This window comes from Oryctolagus cuniculus, chromosome 2 (genome assembly GCF_051225735.1).
Source record: "Oryctolagus cuniculus isolate XC-2025 breed Fujian yellow rabbit chromosome 2, ASM5122573v1, whole genome shotgun sequence".
Taxonomy (NCBI): domain Eukaryota; kingdom Metazoa; phylum Chordata; class Mammalia; order Lagomorpha; family Leporidae; genus Oryctolagus; species Oryctolagus cuniculus.
The window spans coordinates 95,703,993-95,721,040 of NC_142868.1; the positions used below are offsets into that span (position 1 = coordinate 95,703,993).

The 17,048-nt window shown below is 46.1% G+C and overlaps 1 protein-coding gene across 1 annotated transcript in view; it reads left to right on the top strand.

Moving 5' to 3' along the window:
- HGSNAT (heparan-alpha-glucosaminide N-acetyltransferase) overlaps positions 1-11,470 on the top strand; it is a 69,461-nt gene extending 57,991 nt beyond the window's left edge. The window contains exon 18 of the mRNA XM_089325946.1: positions 10,415-11,470. Coding sequence (XP_089182072.1) covers positions 10,415-10,440 — 26 coding nt within the window. The 3' untranslated portion in view covers positions 10,441-11,470. The remainder of the gene's footprint in view (positions 1-10,414) is intronic.
- The last annotated feature ends 5,578 nt before the right edge of the window (positions 11,471-17,048 follow it).

Here is a 17,048-nt window from a genome sequence, read left to right on the forward strand (position 1 = left end):
CAAAGATGAAAAGACAAGGCAGGAAAATGGGAAGTCCCTCTGCCTAAAGTTCGTGTGCAGGGAGAAACACAGTATTAAAAATTATTTGGACAGGAAAAAGAAGTCGTTGGAAGAGGATGGTTACCAAAGTTTGCTTTGTTAGAGATGGCTTTACAAGAAAACCACCTAAATATGAAAGATTCATTAGGCCAGTGGTCTTGAGGTTTCTTTTTTAATGTAGCTTTTTTTTTTTTTTAAGATTTATTTATTTGAAAGCGGAGTTACAGAGAGGCAGAGGCAGACAGAGAGAGCGAGGTCTTCCATCCACTGGTTCACTCTCTAAATGGCCACTGGTTCACTCTCTAAATGGCCGCAATGGCCGAGGCTGAACTGATCTGAAGCCAGGAGCCAGGAGCTTCTTCCAGGTCTCTCATATGGGTGCAGGGGCCATCTTGGGCCATCTCCTACTACTTTCCCAGGCCACAGCAGAGAGCTGTATTGGAGGTGGAGCTGCTGGACATGAATCAGCGCCTATATGGGATGCCAGTGCTACAGGTGGCGGCCCCCTAGGCTTGTGTTTTAAGAAGTGAGAGCCACCTTCTGTCTACCAATAATTGGTGTATAAAAAGAAACCATCCTCCTTGTTATTTACAACTTTGGGTGTAATTACCAAAGGTACTGCCATTGAGGTGATTGTGAATGAGTTGGGCCTTGTGACACAGGGAGGCACGAGGAAACATGCCCAGTTACCAACAATCCTGAGGTGGGTGCCTAAATACAGCCTTATTTGACAGAAATTTCATATAAGTAACTTCTTTTTTTAAAGATTTATTTATTTGAAAGATTTACACAGAGAGAGGAGAGGCAGAGAGAGAGAGAGAGAGAGTCTTCCATCCCCTGGTTCACTCCCCAATTGCCTGCAACAGCTGGAGCTATGCCGATCCAAAGCCAGGAGCCAGGAGCCTACTCTGGGTCTCCTACTCCGGGTGCAGGGGCCCAAGGACCTGTGCCATCCTCTGCTGCTTTCCCAGGCCACAGCAGAGAGCTGGATCGAAAGTGGAGCAGCTGAGTCATGCACTGGTGCCCATTTGGGATACTGGCATTGCAGGCGGCGGCTTTACCCACAACACCACAGTGCCAGCCCTGAAATAAAGTGATTTAATATAATTAGGAAAACCAGTTCAAGAAATGCACTATAGACTATTCCAATATTGGTGTGAGGAGGAAGATGGGGGAAAAGAAGGGCAGGAGGAAAAGAGGTATAGATAGATGGATGGATAGATGATAGAACACAATGGTAAAAATTAAACCAGAACCAGGAGTCTCTGGCATCCCAAGCAACAGCTTAACCCATTGTGCCACAACTTCTGCCCCAAATAACATTTTAAAAAGATTTATTTATTTATTTGAAAGGCAGAGTTACAGGGGAGGGGCAGGGAGAGATATCTTCCATCTACTGGTTCATTCCTCAAATGACTACAATGGTCAGGGCTGAGCCAGGCTGAAGCTGGGAGCCTGGAACTCCTTCCAGTCTTTCACATGAGTGACAAGGGCCCGATCACTTGAACCACGTATATTAGCAAGGAGCAAGATCAGAAGTGGAGCATTCAGGACTTGAACCGGCACCCCTGTAGGATGCTGGCATTGCAGATGATGGGTTAACTGGTGGGTCAAACTCACATACATTAAGATGGCCACTATCCTGGCATTATGGTACAATGGGTTGCAACAGTGGCATCCCATATCAGAGTGCCATTTTGAGTCCTGGCTGCTCTGCCTCTGACACCACTCCCTGCTAATGTACCTGGAAAGGCAGCAGATGATGAGCCAAGTACTTGGGCCTCTGTCACTCACATGGAAGACCCAGATAGAGTTCCTGGCTCCTGGCTTCAGCCTGGTACAGCCCCTTATTTATAGCCATTTAGGGACTGAACCATCAGATAGATAGTCTCTCTCACTCTGCCTTTCAAATAAATAAATTTTAAAAAATTTAAAAATATGGTCACTATGAAAATAACAGAGTACCAAGTGGGTGTGGATATAGAGTGATTGGAACCCTTGTGCACTGGGTGGTGAGAATGTAAAATGATGCAGCCATTGTGGGTAATAGTACAGAGGCTCATCCAAAAAAGTTATAACAGAATTATCATAGGATTCTGACATCCTACTACTGGCTATGTATCCAAAATAATTCAAATCTGAATCTCAAAGACCTCTTGAAATATATATGTTCTTTGCAGCATTAGTCATAGTAGTTAAGGAGGAGAAACAACCTGAGTGCCCACAATGCATGAATGACAAATGAAATTTGGAATATACAGTGTAATATCATGCAGCCTTTTAAGTGAGGGAAATCATTCACATGCCACAGATAGATAAGGACACTATATTAAGTGAAACCAGTGAGTGACAAAACAGTAATGTATGGTTCAACTGTTATGAAATATATACAGTAGTTAAAATAATATAAGCAAATTAAAAGGGTGGTTGAAGAGGTCTGAAAGAAGGCCAGAGAAGGAATTGATGTATAATGGATATAAAGTTGCAGGACCTATGCTGTGGCATAACAGGTTAAGCCACTGCCTGCAATGCCAGCATCCCATATGGGTGCCAGTTAGAGTCCCAGTTGTACCACTTCCAATCCAGCACCCTGCTAATGTACCTGAGAAAGCAGCAGAAGATGGCCCAAGTATTGGGCCCCTGCACCCATGTGGGAGACCCAGAAGAGGCTCCTGGTTCCTGGTCACTGGCCCAGCCCAGGCAGTTGTGGCCATTTGGGGAGTGAACCAGTTGATATAAGATGCATAAATAGGCTGGCACCGTGGCTCACTTGGCTAATCCTCTGCCTGTGGCACCGGCACCCTGGCTAGTCCCGGTTGCTGCTCTTCCAGTCCAGCTCTCTGCTGTGGCCTGAGGGGGGGGGGGCAGTGGAGGATGGCCCAAGTGCTTGGGCCCTGCACCTGCATGGGAGACCAGGAGGAAGCACTTGGCTTCTGGCTTTAGATCAGCGTGGTGCGCCAGCCGTGGCGGCCATTGGAGGGTGAACCAACAGAAAAGGAAGACCTTTCTCTCTCTCTCTCTGTCTCTCTCTGTCTCTCTCTAACTCTGCCTGTCCAAAAAAAAAAAAAAAAAAAAAAAAAAAAAAAAAAAAGATGGATAAATAAACCTCTTAAAAACAGTTCTACAGATCTATTTTGCAGCAATCAATATAATTAACACTATTTAGTTATACAGTTAAAATGATTGAGGTAGAAATTGTATGTTTTAGCGCAATACAAACTTTCAAATAATAGATAATATAAGATTGCATAAATAGGAAAGAAACAATTGTATGTAGTCTACCAGAGAAACAGATTAATAGAATACAAAGAACTATGTCATCAAATGCTTAGAATAAGTAAACTTGATGGATATATTAAAAAAGTTAAAAGGCACAATTAATGAACCATACTCTGTTTCCCCTAATTTTTAATGCAAATTTCCACTATTTCTCTCACCATTCTTAGCCTCTGGTAATCAACATTGTCTGTTCAGTTTGATGGTTTTTTGTTTGTTTGTTTTAGCTCCCACATAAAATGGGGAACATGTGGTATATTTCTTTCTGTCTGGTTTATTTCGCTCAACATAATGACTTCTAGTTCCATCAACTTTACTGCAAGTGGCAGGATTTCATTCCTTTTTATGGCTGAATAGTATTCTATTGTGATTTTCCTGCATTTTATTTTGTTTTAAAAATATTTGTTTATTTGAAAGGCAGTTACAGAGAGAGAGGGAGAAACAGAGAGATCTTCCATCCACTGATTCACTCCCAAGATGGCTGCGGTTGCCAGAGCTGAGCCACTCTGAAGCCAGGAGCCAGGAACTTCTTCCAGGTCTCCTATGTGGATGTGGGGCCCCAAGCACTTGGGTCATCTTCTGCTGCTATCCCGGGCACATTAGCAGGGAGCTAGATCAGAAGTGGAGCAGCTGGGACTCAAACTGGCACCCATAGGGGATGGGGTGCTGCAGGTGGCAGCTTTACCCACTATGCCACAGTACTAGCCCCTGAATATACCACATTTTAAATTAAAGACTTCTAAAATAACTGGAACTGTTTTTGAAATACAGATTAAAGATTAGAGTTAAATAGCCAGACAGGTGATTCACTGTAAAGGAAATCCCTACCCAAAAACCATTAGGGGGGGATTTGCCCACTAGGGGCACCATTTGGGGATCCTGTGTCTGAGTTTGTGTTTCCAGAGCAGCCCAGGCACTGAGAGATTACATACAGGGAAGGAGTGAGTGTTACTGCAAGTAAGGGAGAGAACAGGTGTTAAATCATCGTTTAAGATGCACTAAGAGGTGCTGGCTGCAGCATCCTCCCCCAACTCCCACCACACAGCAGTCACATGGCATTTGAAAGTGCATTTCCTGGAGCCAGTGCCATGGCTCATTTGGTTGATCCTCTGCCTGCAGTGCCGGCATCCCATATGGGCACCAGGTTCTAGTCCAGGTTGTTCCTCTTCCAGTCCAGCTCTCTGCTGTGGCCTGGGAGGGCAGTGAAGGATGGCCCAAGTGCTTGGGCTCCTGCACCTGCATGGGAAACCAGGAAAAAGCACCTGGCTCCTGGCTTTGGATCGGCCATTTGGGGAGTGAACCAACGGAAGGAAGACCTTTCTCTCTGTCTCTCTCACTGTCTATAACTCAACCTGTCAAAAAAAGAAAAAAAAAGAAAGTGCATTTCCTTCACCAACTATGCCATGAAAGAATCCTCAAGAGACCATGATCTGTGGAGCCAGAAATGCTGGGTTGAGTTCCGGTGCCACCCCGACTGGGCCCGTGAGCTCTGGCAGCCACCTACCTCTTTGAGCTGCGTTTACTTAACCAAACTGAGATAATAGCAGCACCCACCTTCCAGGCTGTGGTACAAATGAAGTGAATTAATGTGTGCAAGAGTGTTTCATGTATCACTGGAAGTGTCTTCCAAATGTTTGTGGTAAATGCAAGCCTGAAGAAAGTATGCATGGGTTCTCAAAATGTTTAATACTAGAAATAAGCTCAGTATTTTTATTTTTTACCCATTTGAGAGGCAGAGAGAAAGGAGACAAATCAAGAGAGGCAGAGAGAAAGGAGACAAATCAAGAGAGGCAGAGAGAAAGGAGACAAATCAAGCAAGTGAGTGCCCATTTTCTTATGTACTCTTCAAATACAACAGCTGGGGCTGAATCAGGGAGCCAGGACTCAAGAGCTTGGAACTCCATCTAGGTCTGCATGTATGTGGCAGGGCCACAAGAACTTGGATCATCTTTTGCTTCTTTAAAAATGTTATAGGAAGCAGAAAATAAACTGCAAAAATTAACTTGTGATTGGATTTCAGAAAATGATGATATCTGACTTCTTTATTAAATTTACCATTAAGCAAAGTAAGAAAAAAGTGAAAGGATTTTATTAGCAAAGCAAATAGGTCATCTGTGCACAAGACAATGTAAGAGGAGATGTGCTAAGTGAAATGCAGTGTTATGGAATGAATGATTGACTTGTAGGTCAGAAAGTTGTATATTCCAGATTTTTTAAGAAAGCTTTTATTTGATATAAATTTCATAGGTACAGCTTTTGGAATACAGCAGTTCCTCCTCCCATACCCACCCGCTCACCCCCACTCCTGTCCCACATCCTACTACCTCTCCCATCCCATTCTTCATTAAGATTCATTTTTAATTATCTTTATATACAGAAGACCAACTCATTACTAAGTAAAGATTTCAAGAGTTTGCACCCACACAGAAACACAAAGTATAAAGTACTGTTTGAGTACTAGTTTTACTGTTAATTCTCATAGTAAAACACATTAAGGAAAGAGTTCCTACATGGGGAGCAAGTGCACAGTGACTCTGGTTGTTGATTTAACAATTGACACTCTTATTTATGATATCAGTGATCACCCGAGGCTCTTGTCATGAGCTGCCAAGGCTATGGAAGCCTTTTGAGTCCACAAACTACGTCAGTATTCAGACAGGGCCACAGTAAAATGGAAGACCTCATGTCTGTAAGTTGAGAGGTCTCTGTGTCTTGTTGAGTGGCCCTGTCCTCCCAGAGCTGGCTGAGGAGCCAGAGTTAACTATCATGTGTGAGCCAAGCTATCCAGCTGCAGTAAATTTACTGTTTCTATTTGTTTTGAAAGTCATGCTCAGTTTTCACTAAAGTCTAATTAAAATTTGCAAACTAATGCCAGCTGGACTCAGCCTCAAGGTTAAAAGGAACCAGGGGCAAGCATTTGGTGGTTAAGATGCCCATGTCCCTTATTGTAGTACCTGGGTTGGAGGCCTGGCTCTGGTTCCTGATTCTGGCTTTCTGCGACTACAGATTCGTGGAGGCAGCAGGTGATGGGTCAAGCGATTGGGCCTTCTACCCACTGGGATACCTGGGCTGACTTTCTGACTCCTAGCTTTGGTCCAGTCTGGATTTGGCTAATGTAGGAATTTGGGAAGTGAACCAGTGGATGAGAGTTTTTGTTTGTGTTTTTCTTTTTTAAAGACTCATTTATTTATTTGAAAGTCAGAGTTACACAGAGAGAGGAGAGGGAGGAAGAGCGAGAAAGAGAGAGAGAGAGAGAGAGGTCTTCCATCTGCTGGTTCACTCCCCAATTGGCCGCAATGGCTGGAGCTGCGCTGATCCAATGCCAGGAGCCAGGAGCTTCCTTGAGGTCTCCCACATAGGTGCAGGGGCCCAAGGACTTGGGCCATCTTCTGCTGCTTTCCCAGGCCACAGCAGAGAGCTGGATTATAAGTGGAGCAGCCAGGTCTCAAACCAGCACCCATATGGGAAGCCAGCGTTTCAGGCCAGGGCGTTAACCAGCTGCACCACAGTGCCAACCCCACATTTTTCTTTTTTCTGTTCATTTCTGTCTCTCTGCCTCCCAAATGAAAACGAATCAGGGTCTATTCATCACTGGCAGCCAAGGTGAAGTTGAATCTGCAGGGGTTAGAACATCAGGAACTCAACCCCTCACCCCCAAGTGAAGATGTGCCCCCTCATCCCCAGCCTCAGACCATTGAGCTTTTGTTTACATGAAGAGACATTTCCTGCCCAGAATGCCTAGCATGGAGAGCTTCTGGCTGTGAGCTAAAGCAAGTGTCAGGGAGGTGTCCTCTTCTCTCAGAAGCTGCTGCCCAAGCCTCCGTCCATCCCTTCCCCCCGCACCCCCCTCACTGTCATAATGCAAGGAGCACTGCCTCTCTCTACTGGAGAGTGTAAGGAGAGTGTGTGTCAGGTGCTACAGTTTCCTGTCATTCATGGGCTCCCTGGGGAAGCTTGTGAGCATTTCTGGTTTATTTTTTGTGTCAACTCGGGCTGGGCCATGGTGCCCGGCTAAAAGTGTTCAAACATTATTCTGAGCATTCCTGGGGAACATATATTTTTTTTATTACATTAACATGTACATTGATTGACTTTGTGTAAGGCACATTGCACAGTGTGTGTGGGCTTCTTCCCATCAGTGGAAGGGCCCAGCAGAACAGAGACTGACCTCCCCAGAGCAAGGGGAGTAAGTGACTCTGGCAGACATCCTTGCACTTGAGTGGCACCGTCACCTCTTCTGAGTTGGCACCTTTCCAGCCCACACTGTCAGCATCTGTCTGATAATCTGTTTCTCTAATCAGACCCTAATACAAGTAGAAGGGTGCAGTCCATGGAACAGTTGGAATACACAGCTAGGGTGCAGAAGAGGCAGAGGGAGCAGTGAGGACCCTCTAAAGGGCATGGGGACAACCAGGGGATGGACACAGGATGCCTCTTGTAGCACTGGGCAGTGCACAAGCCTGGACCCTGGAGTCAGGTTGATGGTTGGGTCACTTCCTGCTGAGGGGGGCTATACCATCCACTGCAGGCAGCCTGTCCTTTCTCCATTCCTGGAAATATTGCTGCTCCCTGCCCAGGAGGGAGACCCAACTGTGAGGCCAGAGCTCCCTGTGGACACTCAGGACCCTGCCTGGCCCCCACCTCCTGTGCTTCAGGATCACTGGTCCCTGCCGGGTGTCCACCAGCAGGAAGGTGTCATTGTCCCTTCCCCACTGTGTCCTGGGCTGAGTCTCGGGGCTGAGTGGGATGCAAATGGCTTTTCCCTGGCCACTCAGGAAGTGGAGGTCACCCAGCCTGGCTCAGGTCCACATGGTTTGCCTCACTTGCCTTCCAGAGAGAAGATGCTTCCCTGTAGCAGGCAGTGTCCTGATGCAAAGGTGAGAGCCTGGGAGACCTTAGGAGTTGTTTTAAAGAGGAAATTAGGTGGGCCCCAGAGACAAGGGAGAAAAATCAGACTCCTAAGGAGGGCAGATATCCTAATCTCTGTTTTCTGAAATCCCTATTCCAGTTCCCCATAGGTGTTGACGTGTCCGGACAGATGCCACAATCTTTCTTCCTCATAGGTGTCCACGTGTCTGAGCAGTCCTGATTTCAGTTCTCTGTAAACCCCCCATTCAAGTTCCTCATAAATATGGGGAGGAGGTCTCAAGTTCCTCATGGGTGGTCCTGAATCAGGCAGGCTGCAACCCAACCCACCAATGCTGTGAAGGGTGAGGCTTGGTGCTGATGAACCTGTAAATATTCTAAGAACCCTAGATTGGATGCTCAGTCTTGGGAAGCAATTTTACCGAGCCCTTCGATGTTAATAAACTTCTGATCCTCCACTCAACCTCTGGTGCCCATGTGAACTAAGGGAACTTCCCCCACCCAGCTTTCTGTAACATTTTGGGGCATTGGCCGGGGAACACCAACCTTGCCCATTACCAAGTGTTGGGGAATTCCACAGTGTTCACACATGGCTGGCCCTTGTGGGACTCAGCTGGGGCTGGGGGATAGCCCGTGGACAACTTGAAGGCACCCTCCCCCCAAGACGAGACCAGTGGACTGGGCCTCCTGGACTTGAGAACACCCAGTTATCAGACTCGCCTTTGTGTGGAAGCAGGCGACTGATAACCTCCCAGCAACCCTTGTGATTGTTTCTGTTAGGTCTTCACAGGGAGGCACCTGTCTGATGTCTGTAACAAAAGTGAGTGCACGTGTAGTGTGAGTGTGTTTGTGGCACCACAGCCATGCTGCTTCTGAGTCTCATTGGACCCTAACCTGCAGGTCTGTTTTCTGCCAGGTGAGTGAAGCCATCTCTGTCTAGATCAGTGATGGTTCCAGAGATCTCTGTTTCTTGTCACATGCCACTGACATTGGGTGGCATATTAGGAGGGTCCCATTCAAAGCCTACTGTCCTAGATAGTAGGATCAAAACTTTAAAAAAGGGTCACAAGCTTTGAAATGTTTTATTCGTGATAAAAAAAAAAAGACAGTTTAATTTTTTCTCTTCAGTTTGTGGTCTGTTAGCTCTACCCATTTTGCTGGGTGTGTGTGTGTTGAAATAGGTTACAAAAGGTGTGAGCAAGTCACAAAAGATGTAAGAAAACTAAATATCTTTGTGGGTGAGAAAACTAAATGCTTTTGTGTAGTTTTTTTTTTTTTTTTTTGACAGGCAGACTTAGACAATGAGAGAGAGGGAGAGATAGAAAGGTCTTCCTTCTGTTGGTTCACCCCCAAAATGGTCGCTATGGCCAGTGTGCTGCACCGATCTGAAGCCAGGAGCCAGGTGCCTCCCCCTGGTCTCGCATGTGGGTGCAGGGCCCAAGGACTTGGGCCATCCTCCACTGCCTTCCCCGGGCCACAGAAGAGAGCTGGACTTTAAGAGGAGCAACAGGGACAGAATCCGGCCCCCCAACCGGGACTAGAACTCAAGAGTGCCAGCGCCACAGGTGGAGGATTAGCCTAGTGAGCCTCGGTGCCAGCCTTTGTATACTACTACTACTACTACTACTACTACTACTTCTTCTTCTTCTTCTTCTTCTTCTTCTTCTTCTTCTTCTTCTTTTTGACAGGCAGGGTGGACAGTGAGAGAGACAGAGAGAAAGATCTTATTTCACTCAACGTGATGTCCTCCAGTTGTGTTCATTTTGCTGCAGATGGTAGAAATTATTTCTTTTTATAGCTGAATAATATTCCACTGTGTATATATATCACATTTTCTTTCTCTATTCAGTTGACACCTTGGTTGTCAAATTGTTGCAGGCAGGCTTCAACCCAACCCACCAATGCTGTGAAGGGTGAGGCTTGGTGCTGATGAACCTGTAAATATTCTAAGAACCCTAGATTGGAAGCTCAGTCTTGGGAAGCAATTTTACCGAGCCCTTCGATGTTAATAAACTTCTGATCCTCCACTCAACCTCTGGTGCCCATGTGAACTAAGGGAACTTCCCCCACCCAGCTTTCTGTAACATTTTGGGGCATTGGCCGGGGAACACCAACCTTGCCCATTACCAAGTTTTGAATACTGTGTGTAAACAGTGCTGCTACGAACATGTGGTGTAGGTATTTCTTTGATATATTGTATTCAAGTCTCCCACCCCAAACCCTTTTATTTCAGGAATGCAAGCTTTATACATTTCATAATTACTACTTTAAGAACATGGTGTGTGGGGAGCAACTCGGACTAGACTAAGTTACTGGAATTAAGACTTATTCTATGCATCTGCTCTCCCACAATATGGCGCTGGGAGAGGAGGAAACAGCTTCTACACAGCTGCCTCCAGCTCAACCAATAAACTGTAGGACCTGCTCCTGATTGGAGGAGAGCAGCGTACTCGGCGTGTGGGTAGCAGAGTTGGGATTGGTGAAAGAGGACTATAAAGGAGGAGAGAGACAACATGCACCTGGAACATCTGAGGGAACACCTGTGCAGCCCCCGAGAGAGCCGGCCAGCGGTGTGCCGCTCCCCCGCGGAAGTGGGGAAAGTGGCAGGGGGAACCGCCCTTCCACGGAGGTGGAAGGGACGGTAGCCAACCCGGGAAGAACCAGCAGCAAACCCGGGGAGGGCTGAGCAGACGAAAGAACAATGCAGGGTCCTGTGTCGTTCCTCCACGAAGAGGGGGAGCGACAATGGTGATTCTTCCCACTGTACTTGCCCTTCCACCCACTCTCCCACCCCTCTTCCTCCTCCCTCTCCTATTCCCACTTTCATTTTTTGCTAAGATCTATTTTCAATTAACTTTATACAAATATGATTAACTCTATGTTAAGTAAAGAGTTCAACAAATAGTATGAAAAAAAAAAACACACACAAAAAAACCTGTTCCTCAACAGTCAAGACAAGGGCTGTCCAAAGTCAGTATATACATCAGTATGTTAACAAATACTTAAAAGTAGACATGATCTTAGGTTTTAAAATCTGTTTTGGGGACGACTGCAGTATCTCCTTTTAATAATTTTCTTCTTAACTGGTTGTACTCTGTCAATTTCCTAGTCAGATCCTAGAAACTCTTTTCTGGTTCTATTTAAAAAGAGCTGAGTTTTAAAAGAGTTAAGATTGTTGTTAGATATTTATTTATTTTAAAGTATTTGAGTAACCATTTCTTTTATAACTGTGAACAAACCTGATCTCTAACTGGTTAAATAACCCTGACTAAATAAATGGATACTATTACACGATGTTAAATTTTATTTTGACTAGATAGTTTAAGCCCCTTTGGCATCTTTGACAGGCATCCTAAAAATTTAAAAGTTCTAAATTCTTTGGACTTTGATATCTCCAGTTGGGCCCTTGGAGATGTCAAAGGGTATCTCTCTCATCTGGTAGAGTCACTAATTAGACTATTTGAATTATATTAAAAGTACTATCAGGATGTAAAGTGGTACTAAACTTTGTTATGATAATATGTTACTGATACAAATGTCCAAAAGTTACGAAAGTCTAATATCTTGTTATGTAGTTATCAGTTATGATGGTTATCTTAATTAAAAAGGCTCAGAGGCATTAAAGGGATAAATGTTTATAAAATCTTACAGGTGCTCTCTAAAATACTGTGTGGAGGGGCTGGTGCTGTAGGGCAGTGGGTTAATGCCCTGGCCTGAGGCGCCAGCATCCCATATGGGAACCAGTTCAAGACTCAGCTGCTCTACTTCCAACCCAGCTCTCTGCTATAGCCTGGGAAATCAGTAGAAGATAGCCAAGTCCTTGGGCCCCTGCACCTGTGTGGGAGACCCAGAAGAAGCTCGTGGTTCCTGGCATTGGATTGGCACAGCTCTGGCCATTGCAGCTAACTGGGGAGTGAACCATTGGATGAAAGACCTCTCTCTCTCTCTCTCTCTCTCTCTCTCTGCCTCTCCTCTCTCTGTGTAACTCTGACTTTCAAATAAATAAATAAATCTTTAAAAAATAAAATAAAATAAAATAAAATACTGTATGGGATAAGCAAGTGCCTCTTCCTGTTGGTTAATGAGTTTTGTAATTTTAACCATGGCTATTTAAAGTCTGTTGTTATCCACAGTTTTGTATTCTTCTCTAAATGCATACAATCGGATTTATGAAAAGACTCTAACAAATGTGCTTAAATTCAGGTTTTCTGACAAACCTTAAAAATCAATGGACTTGGGGCTGGCATTGTGGCAAAGTGGGTAAGGCCGCCACCTACAGTGCCGGCATCCCATATGGGTGCCAGTTCAACTCCTGGCTGCTCCACTTCTGATCCAGCTCTCTGCTATGGCCTGGGAAAGCCGTAGTAGATGGTCCAAGTCCTCGGGCCCTGCATCTCTGTGGGAGACCTGGAAGAAGCTCCATGTTCATGGCTTCAGATCAATGCAGCTCCAGGCATTGCAGCCATTTAGGGAGTGAACCAGGGGATGGAAGACACCCACCCCACCGCCTCAGCCTCCCTGTAACTCTGCCTTTCAAATAAATCTTAAAAAAAAAAAAAAGATCAATGGACTAGATAAAAGGTTTCACAACATTAAAAGAATGCAATAACAAACTGCTCATGGAAATTAAAACATTGTTGATTATGTGTTTATATGTGTCTTCTGGGTTACAAAGACTCCCTGTGAAGTCTGTTGTATTCTGTACTTTGGGATAGTTCTGCAAACAGATAATACTAAAGTTTAACCATGGACTACAGGTTCTGAAGACACCCTGATAGTAGGGACTCCATTTTAGAGCACTGAGACTCCATTTTGAGAAAGCACCACACACTGTGAGACTATGGTCTGAGACTAACTATGGCCTAAAACTTAGATGGTAATAGTACACTGCATCCCACTTGACAGAACACAGACTCCCTAACGTGATTGCTCAAGCTTAAAACAGATAGGTTGCACCTAGATTAATGTTAAGATTGCAACTTGTCTATTGATAGGAATGTAATTGATATTGGTTTCACATAGGCTTTAGGTCAGCTTGACTCTAGTAATCATGTACTTCCCCCAATCCTAGCAACCATGTATTCGCCCTCCTCCCCTTGTGGTTTTTGCCTTTATAGACACTGTTGCTATGAGCTTCAGGGTGGAGAGTTCTTAAGTTCCACCACCAGCAATAAAGGACCATCAAATTTTATCAATGTGTGGTGCTCCTCTGTTTGCACTTGCTCAGACACAACAGTTCCAACTGAGAAAAATATATGGCTAACTCAGGTTACTAAGAGCAGGAAGTAATTATAATAGATTAATGGTAATTTTAAAAAAAGCAGTTTAAGATTTTAAAAAGCTATTACTGTTACTGAAGGGAAGGCAGTGGAAGCCATGGGGTTCTTCATGCAAGAAAGAATTCAGGCATGAGACAGAGAGCAGTGATAAGGCTTTATTGGGGATAGGGCATCTGTCAGAAAGGAAGGGCAGGCCAGGTGGGCAGCTCAGCAGAGAGCAGAGAGCTGAGCTCAGCACAGTTTGTATGGACTCCTGTCGCTCCCCCTCTTCGCGGAGGAACGACACAGGACCCTGCGCTGTTCTTTTGTCTCCTCGGCCCTCCCCGGGTTTGCTGCTGGTTCTTCCCGGGTTGGCTACTGTCCCTTCCACCTCCGTGGAAGGGCGGTTCCCCCTGCCACTTTCCCCACTTCCGCGGGGGAGCGGCACACCGCCGGCCGGCTCTCTCGGGGGCTGCATAGGTGTTCCTTCAGATAGATGTTCCTGGTGCATGTTGTCTCTCTCCTCCTTTATAGTCCTCTTTCACCAATCCCAACTCTGCTACCCACACGCCGAGTACGCTGCTCTCCTCCAATCAGGAGCAGGTCCTACAGTTTATTGGTTGAACCGGAGGCAGCTGTGTAGAAGCTGTTTCCTCCTCTCCCAGCGCCATATTGTGGGAGAGCAGATGCATAGAATAAGTCTTAATTCCAGTAACTTAGTCTAGTCCGAGTTGCTCCCAGTTGCTCCCCACAGATCCCCCTTTCTTTTTATTTTTGGCGTTGATACGCGCCTGTCTTCGGTGCCCTGCGGCACACACTCTGCTCTACTTGCTAGAGTTGCCCACAGGTGCTTACAAGCCCTACCAATCAGGCAAACCGAGTCCGGGTCCTCTCTTTGCCATGTTGTGAGGAGGTTTTTAGGCGCTGATGCGTGCCTGTGTTCGGTGCCCTGCAGCTCATGCTCTGCTCTGCTAGAACTGCCTGCAGGTGCTTACAAGCCCTACCAATCAGGCAAACCGAATCCAAGCCTTCTCCTTGCCGTATTGTGGGGAGACTTATTGATGTTAATTCGTGCCTGTCTTTGGTGACCTGCGGCGCATAAGCTGCTAGCCGCCCGCAGGTGCTTATCGTCTTACTAATCAGGCAGACCGAATCCAAGCTCTCTCATTGCCATGTTGTGGGGAGGCCTTATTTTTCTCTATTTCTCTATCTCCGGGCATTCCTATTTCTCCCATTTTACTTCTATCTGCCAGCATTCCTATTTCTCTCATTTTACTTCTATACTTCATTTCTCTTATCCCCTCGGCTTCCCGGCGCCCGCCCCGAGGCTGCTTCTCGGCGCCTCACCCCGCGGCGGCTTCCCGGCTCTGCAGCTCTGCGCCGCTTCCCGGCGCCTGCCCTACGACAGCTTCCTGGCTCTGCGCGGCTCGGCTTCGCGAGCTCCGCGGTCTCCACGCCCTTCGCGTCCGTACCACGGCCTTCGCGCCAGCCCCGCGTTCCCTATCTATTCACACCCCCTGCTCTCTCTGCACGCAGCAGCTTCCGCGAGTCACACAGCCTAGCTCACGTTTCCGCCACCGGTATTCAGTCTAAGTTCCCCGGGCTAACCTGGCGAATTCAACCTAGCTCACGTCTGCACCTTTCGGTTTGGCTTCCCGTCTTTTGCTCCCCGGGCTAATCTGACGGATTCCAACCTGGCCCACGTCTCCGCCTCTGGTTCCAGATTTTCGCCCCTTGTTCCCCAGGCTGACTCGACGAATCCCAAGGTAGGTTACATCTCCGCCTCAGCCTGCCCCCGCAGCTTCATCCTCCCTAACATTTTTCTCTACCCGGTATGTTTCCTAACTTTTCTTCCAACAATATTCCCCTCTCATTTTTCCTGGCTTCTCCCCACAGTCCATGTCCAAGTCTAAGTTTCCTCTAGGTTTCACCTTCGCTTTCAACCTTAGAGATTTCTCCCAGCTTCCCCACCATAGTCCGTATCCGAGTCTATGCCTAGGCTTTCAACAGCTTCTTCCGGCATCTTTTCCGTCCGGCTTTTCCCTAGGCTCTTTGCTAGTCTCTCTCTCCGGTATTTTCCCACTTCTTCCTGTTTCTTCCCTCCTGGGTTTCCTATCCGAGTCACGGCACCATTATGTCGCTCCCCCTCTTCGCGGAGGAGCGACAGACTCCCTAGGTTTTTAAGGGAATCTGTTTACCCACCTCCCCCTCTCTTCCAGGACAAAGGATGGAGAGTCCTGGTGGAAGGGTTTGTTTTGTGAAAATTAGCAAATTCCTCCCCAGATTTGCTGGTGCTGAGCTGACTACACTAGCTTCCCTTAGGGCCTCTGAGGTTATATTGCCCCATGTTATCAGAATTTTCCTGGGAGCTTTCCTTGGGGGAAGGGCTGGGACTGTTAGGTAGGAAGTTAGAAATTGAGTCTATGTGTGTATGAGAAAGGCCTAAAGACCAGTACCCACTGTGGAAGCTCCAGAAGCCTAGCATTTTGCACTTCAAAGTCCTGCCTGGATCCTGATGACCTTCCAGTGTCTGATACCTTCAGGGGGAAAAACTAAGAAAGGAATTTTTCCTATTTACACCCAACAAGTCCTTTGTTCAGGAGGAGAAGGAGGAGAGGGGGAGAGAAGGCAAGACCCATGCCCTTAAAAACCTCAGCCTAAATGTGAACAGCACACTCTCTCTCAGGTTCTGTCTGGAGAGGTGCCCATCAGTTCTTACGAATGTCCCCATCCTAATAAACCTTGCTATTTTGCTTTCCACTGCTCTCTGTCTCACCTGAATTCTTTCTTGCGTAAAGACAAGGACCCTTTGCTTCTCTGGGCAACAAATTCATTGTTACTGAAATGAGAGACCTGAGCCTAGATCAAGGTGCAACTATTTTAAAATAGGCCTCCATCTTGTAACTCAGGCCTGACTGGGCCCTGAACCCTGAGCCAGAAGCTCCTAAAAATAAATAAATGAACTCCCCTTGCAATAACCTCTCCTAGCAACAGCCAAATAACAGATAGCAGAGAAATACCTAAAGTTCCTGGTGTCCTTTCTGGGCAGTTAAGGTGATTAATAACATCCCGAGACCCTGTGGTTTGGCACTACACCCAAGCAGCTCGGACCCTATACTTTAGCCAATCCATTTAAAAGGCATCAACCCCAAAGCCGTTCAGCCACCTTTGCTAGGTCCATTCCCACCACTGGATGCACTAATCAATTCTAAGAGATGTCCTTTAAATTTTCTGCGGGATGAGATGATTTGCTAAATGGTACTATAATGTATAGAATGTCTGAAAACCCTATAAAAACCCTGTTAACTGAAGAGGCGGGGGCTCTCAATTCAAATCCGCTGTGTTGATGATAGTTGAGAGCCCAGGCCCGGACCTGTAATAAAAATTCTTTTGCATTTTACAGTGGTATCGGCTCCTTGATGGTCGAACTGGGCATAACAGAAATTGCTTTATTGTTCTGTCCTCCACATACATATTTTTTGTGTTACTTGTGTGTACATATTGCATGTCTGCTTGGAAAAATTTATTAAAGGCTCTGTTTTAATTGGCTTATACATAAAAGATTGCTCATATAAAATAAAACTGCTAAATCAACACAAATTAGCTTTT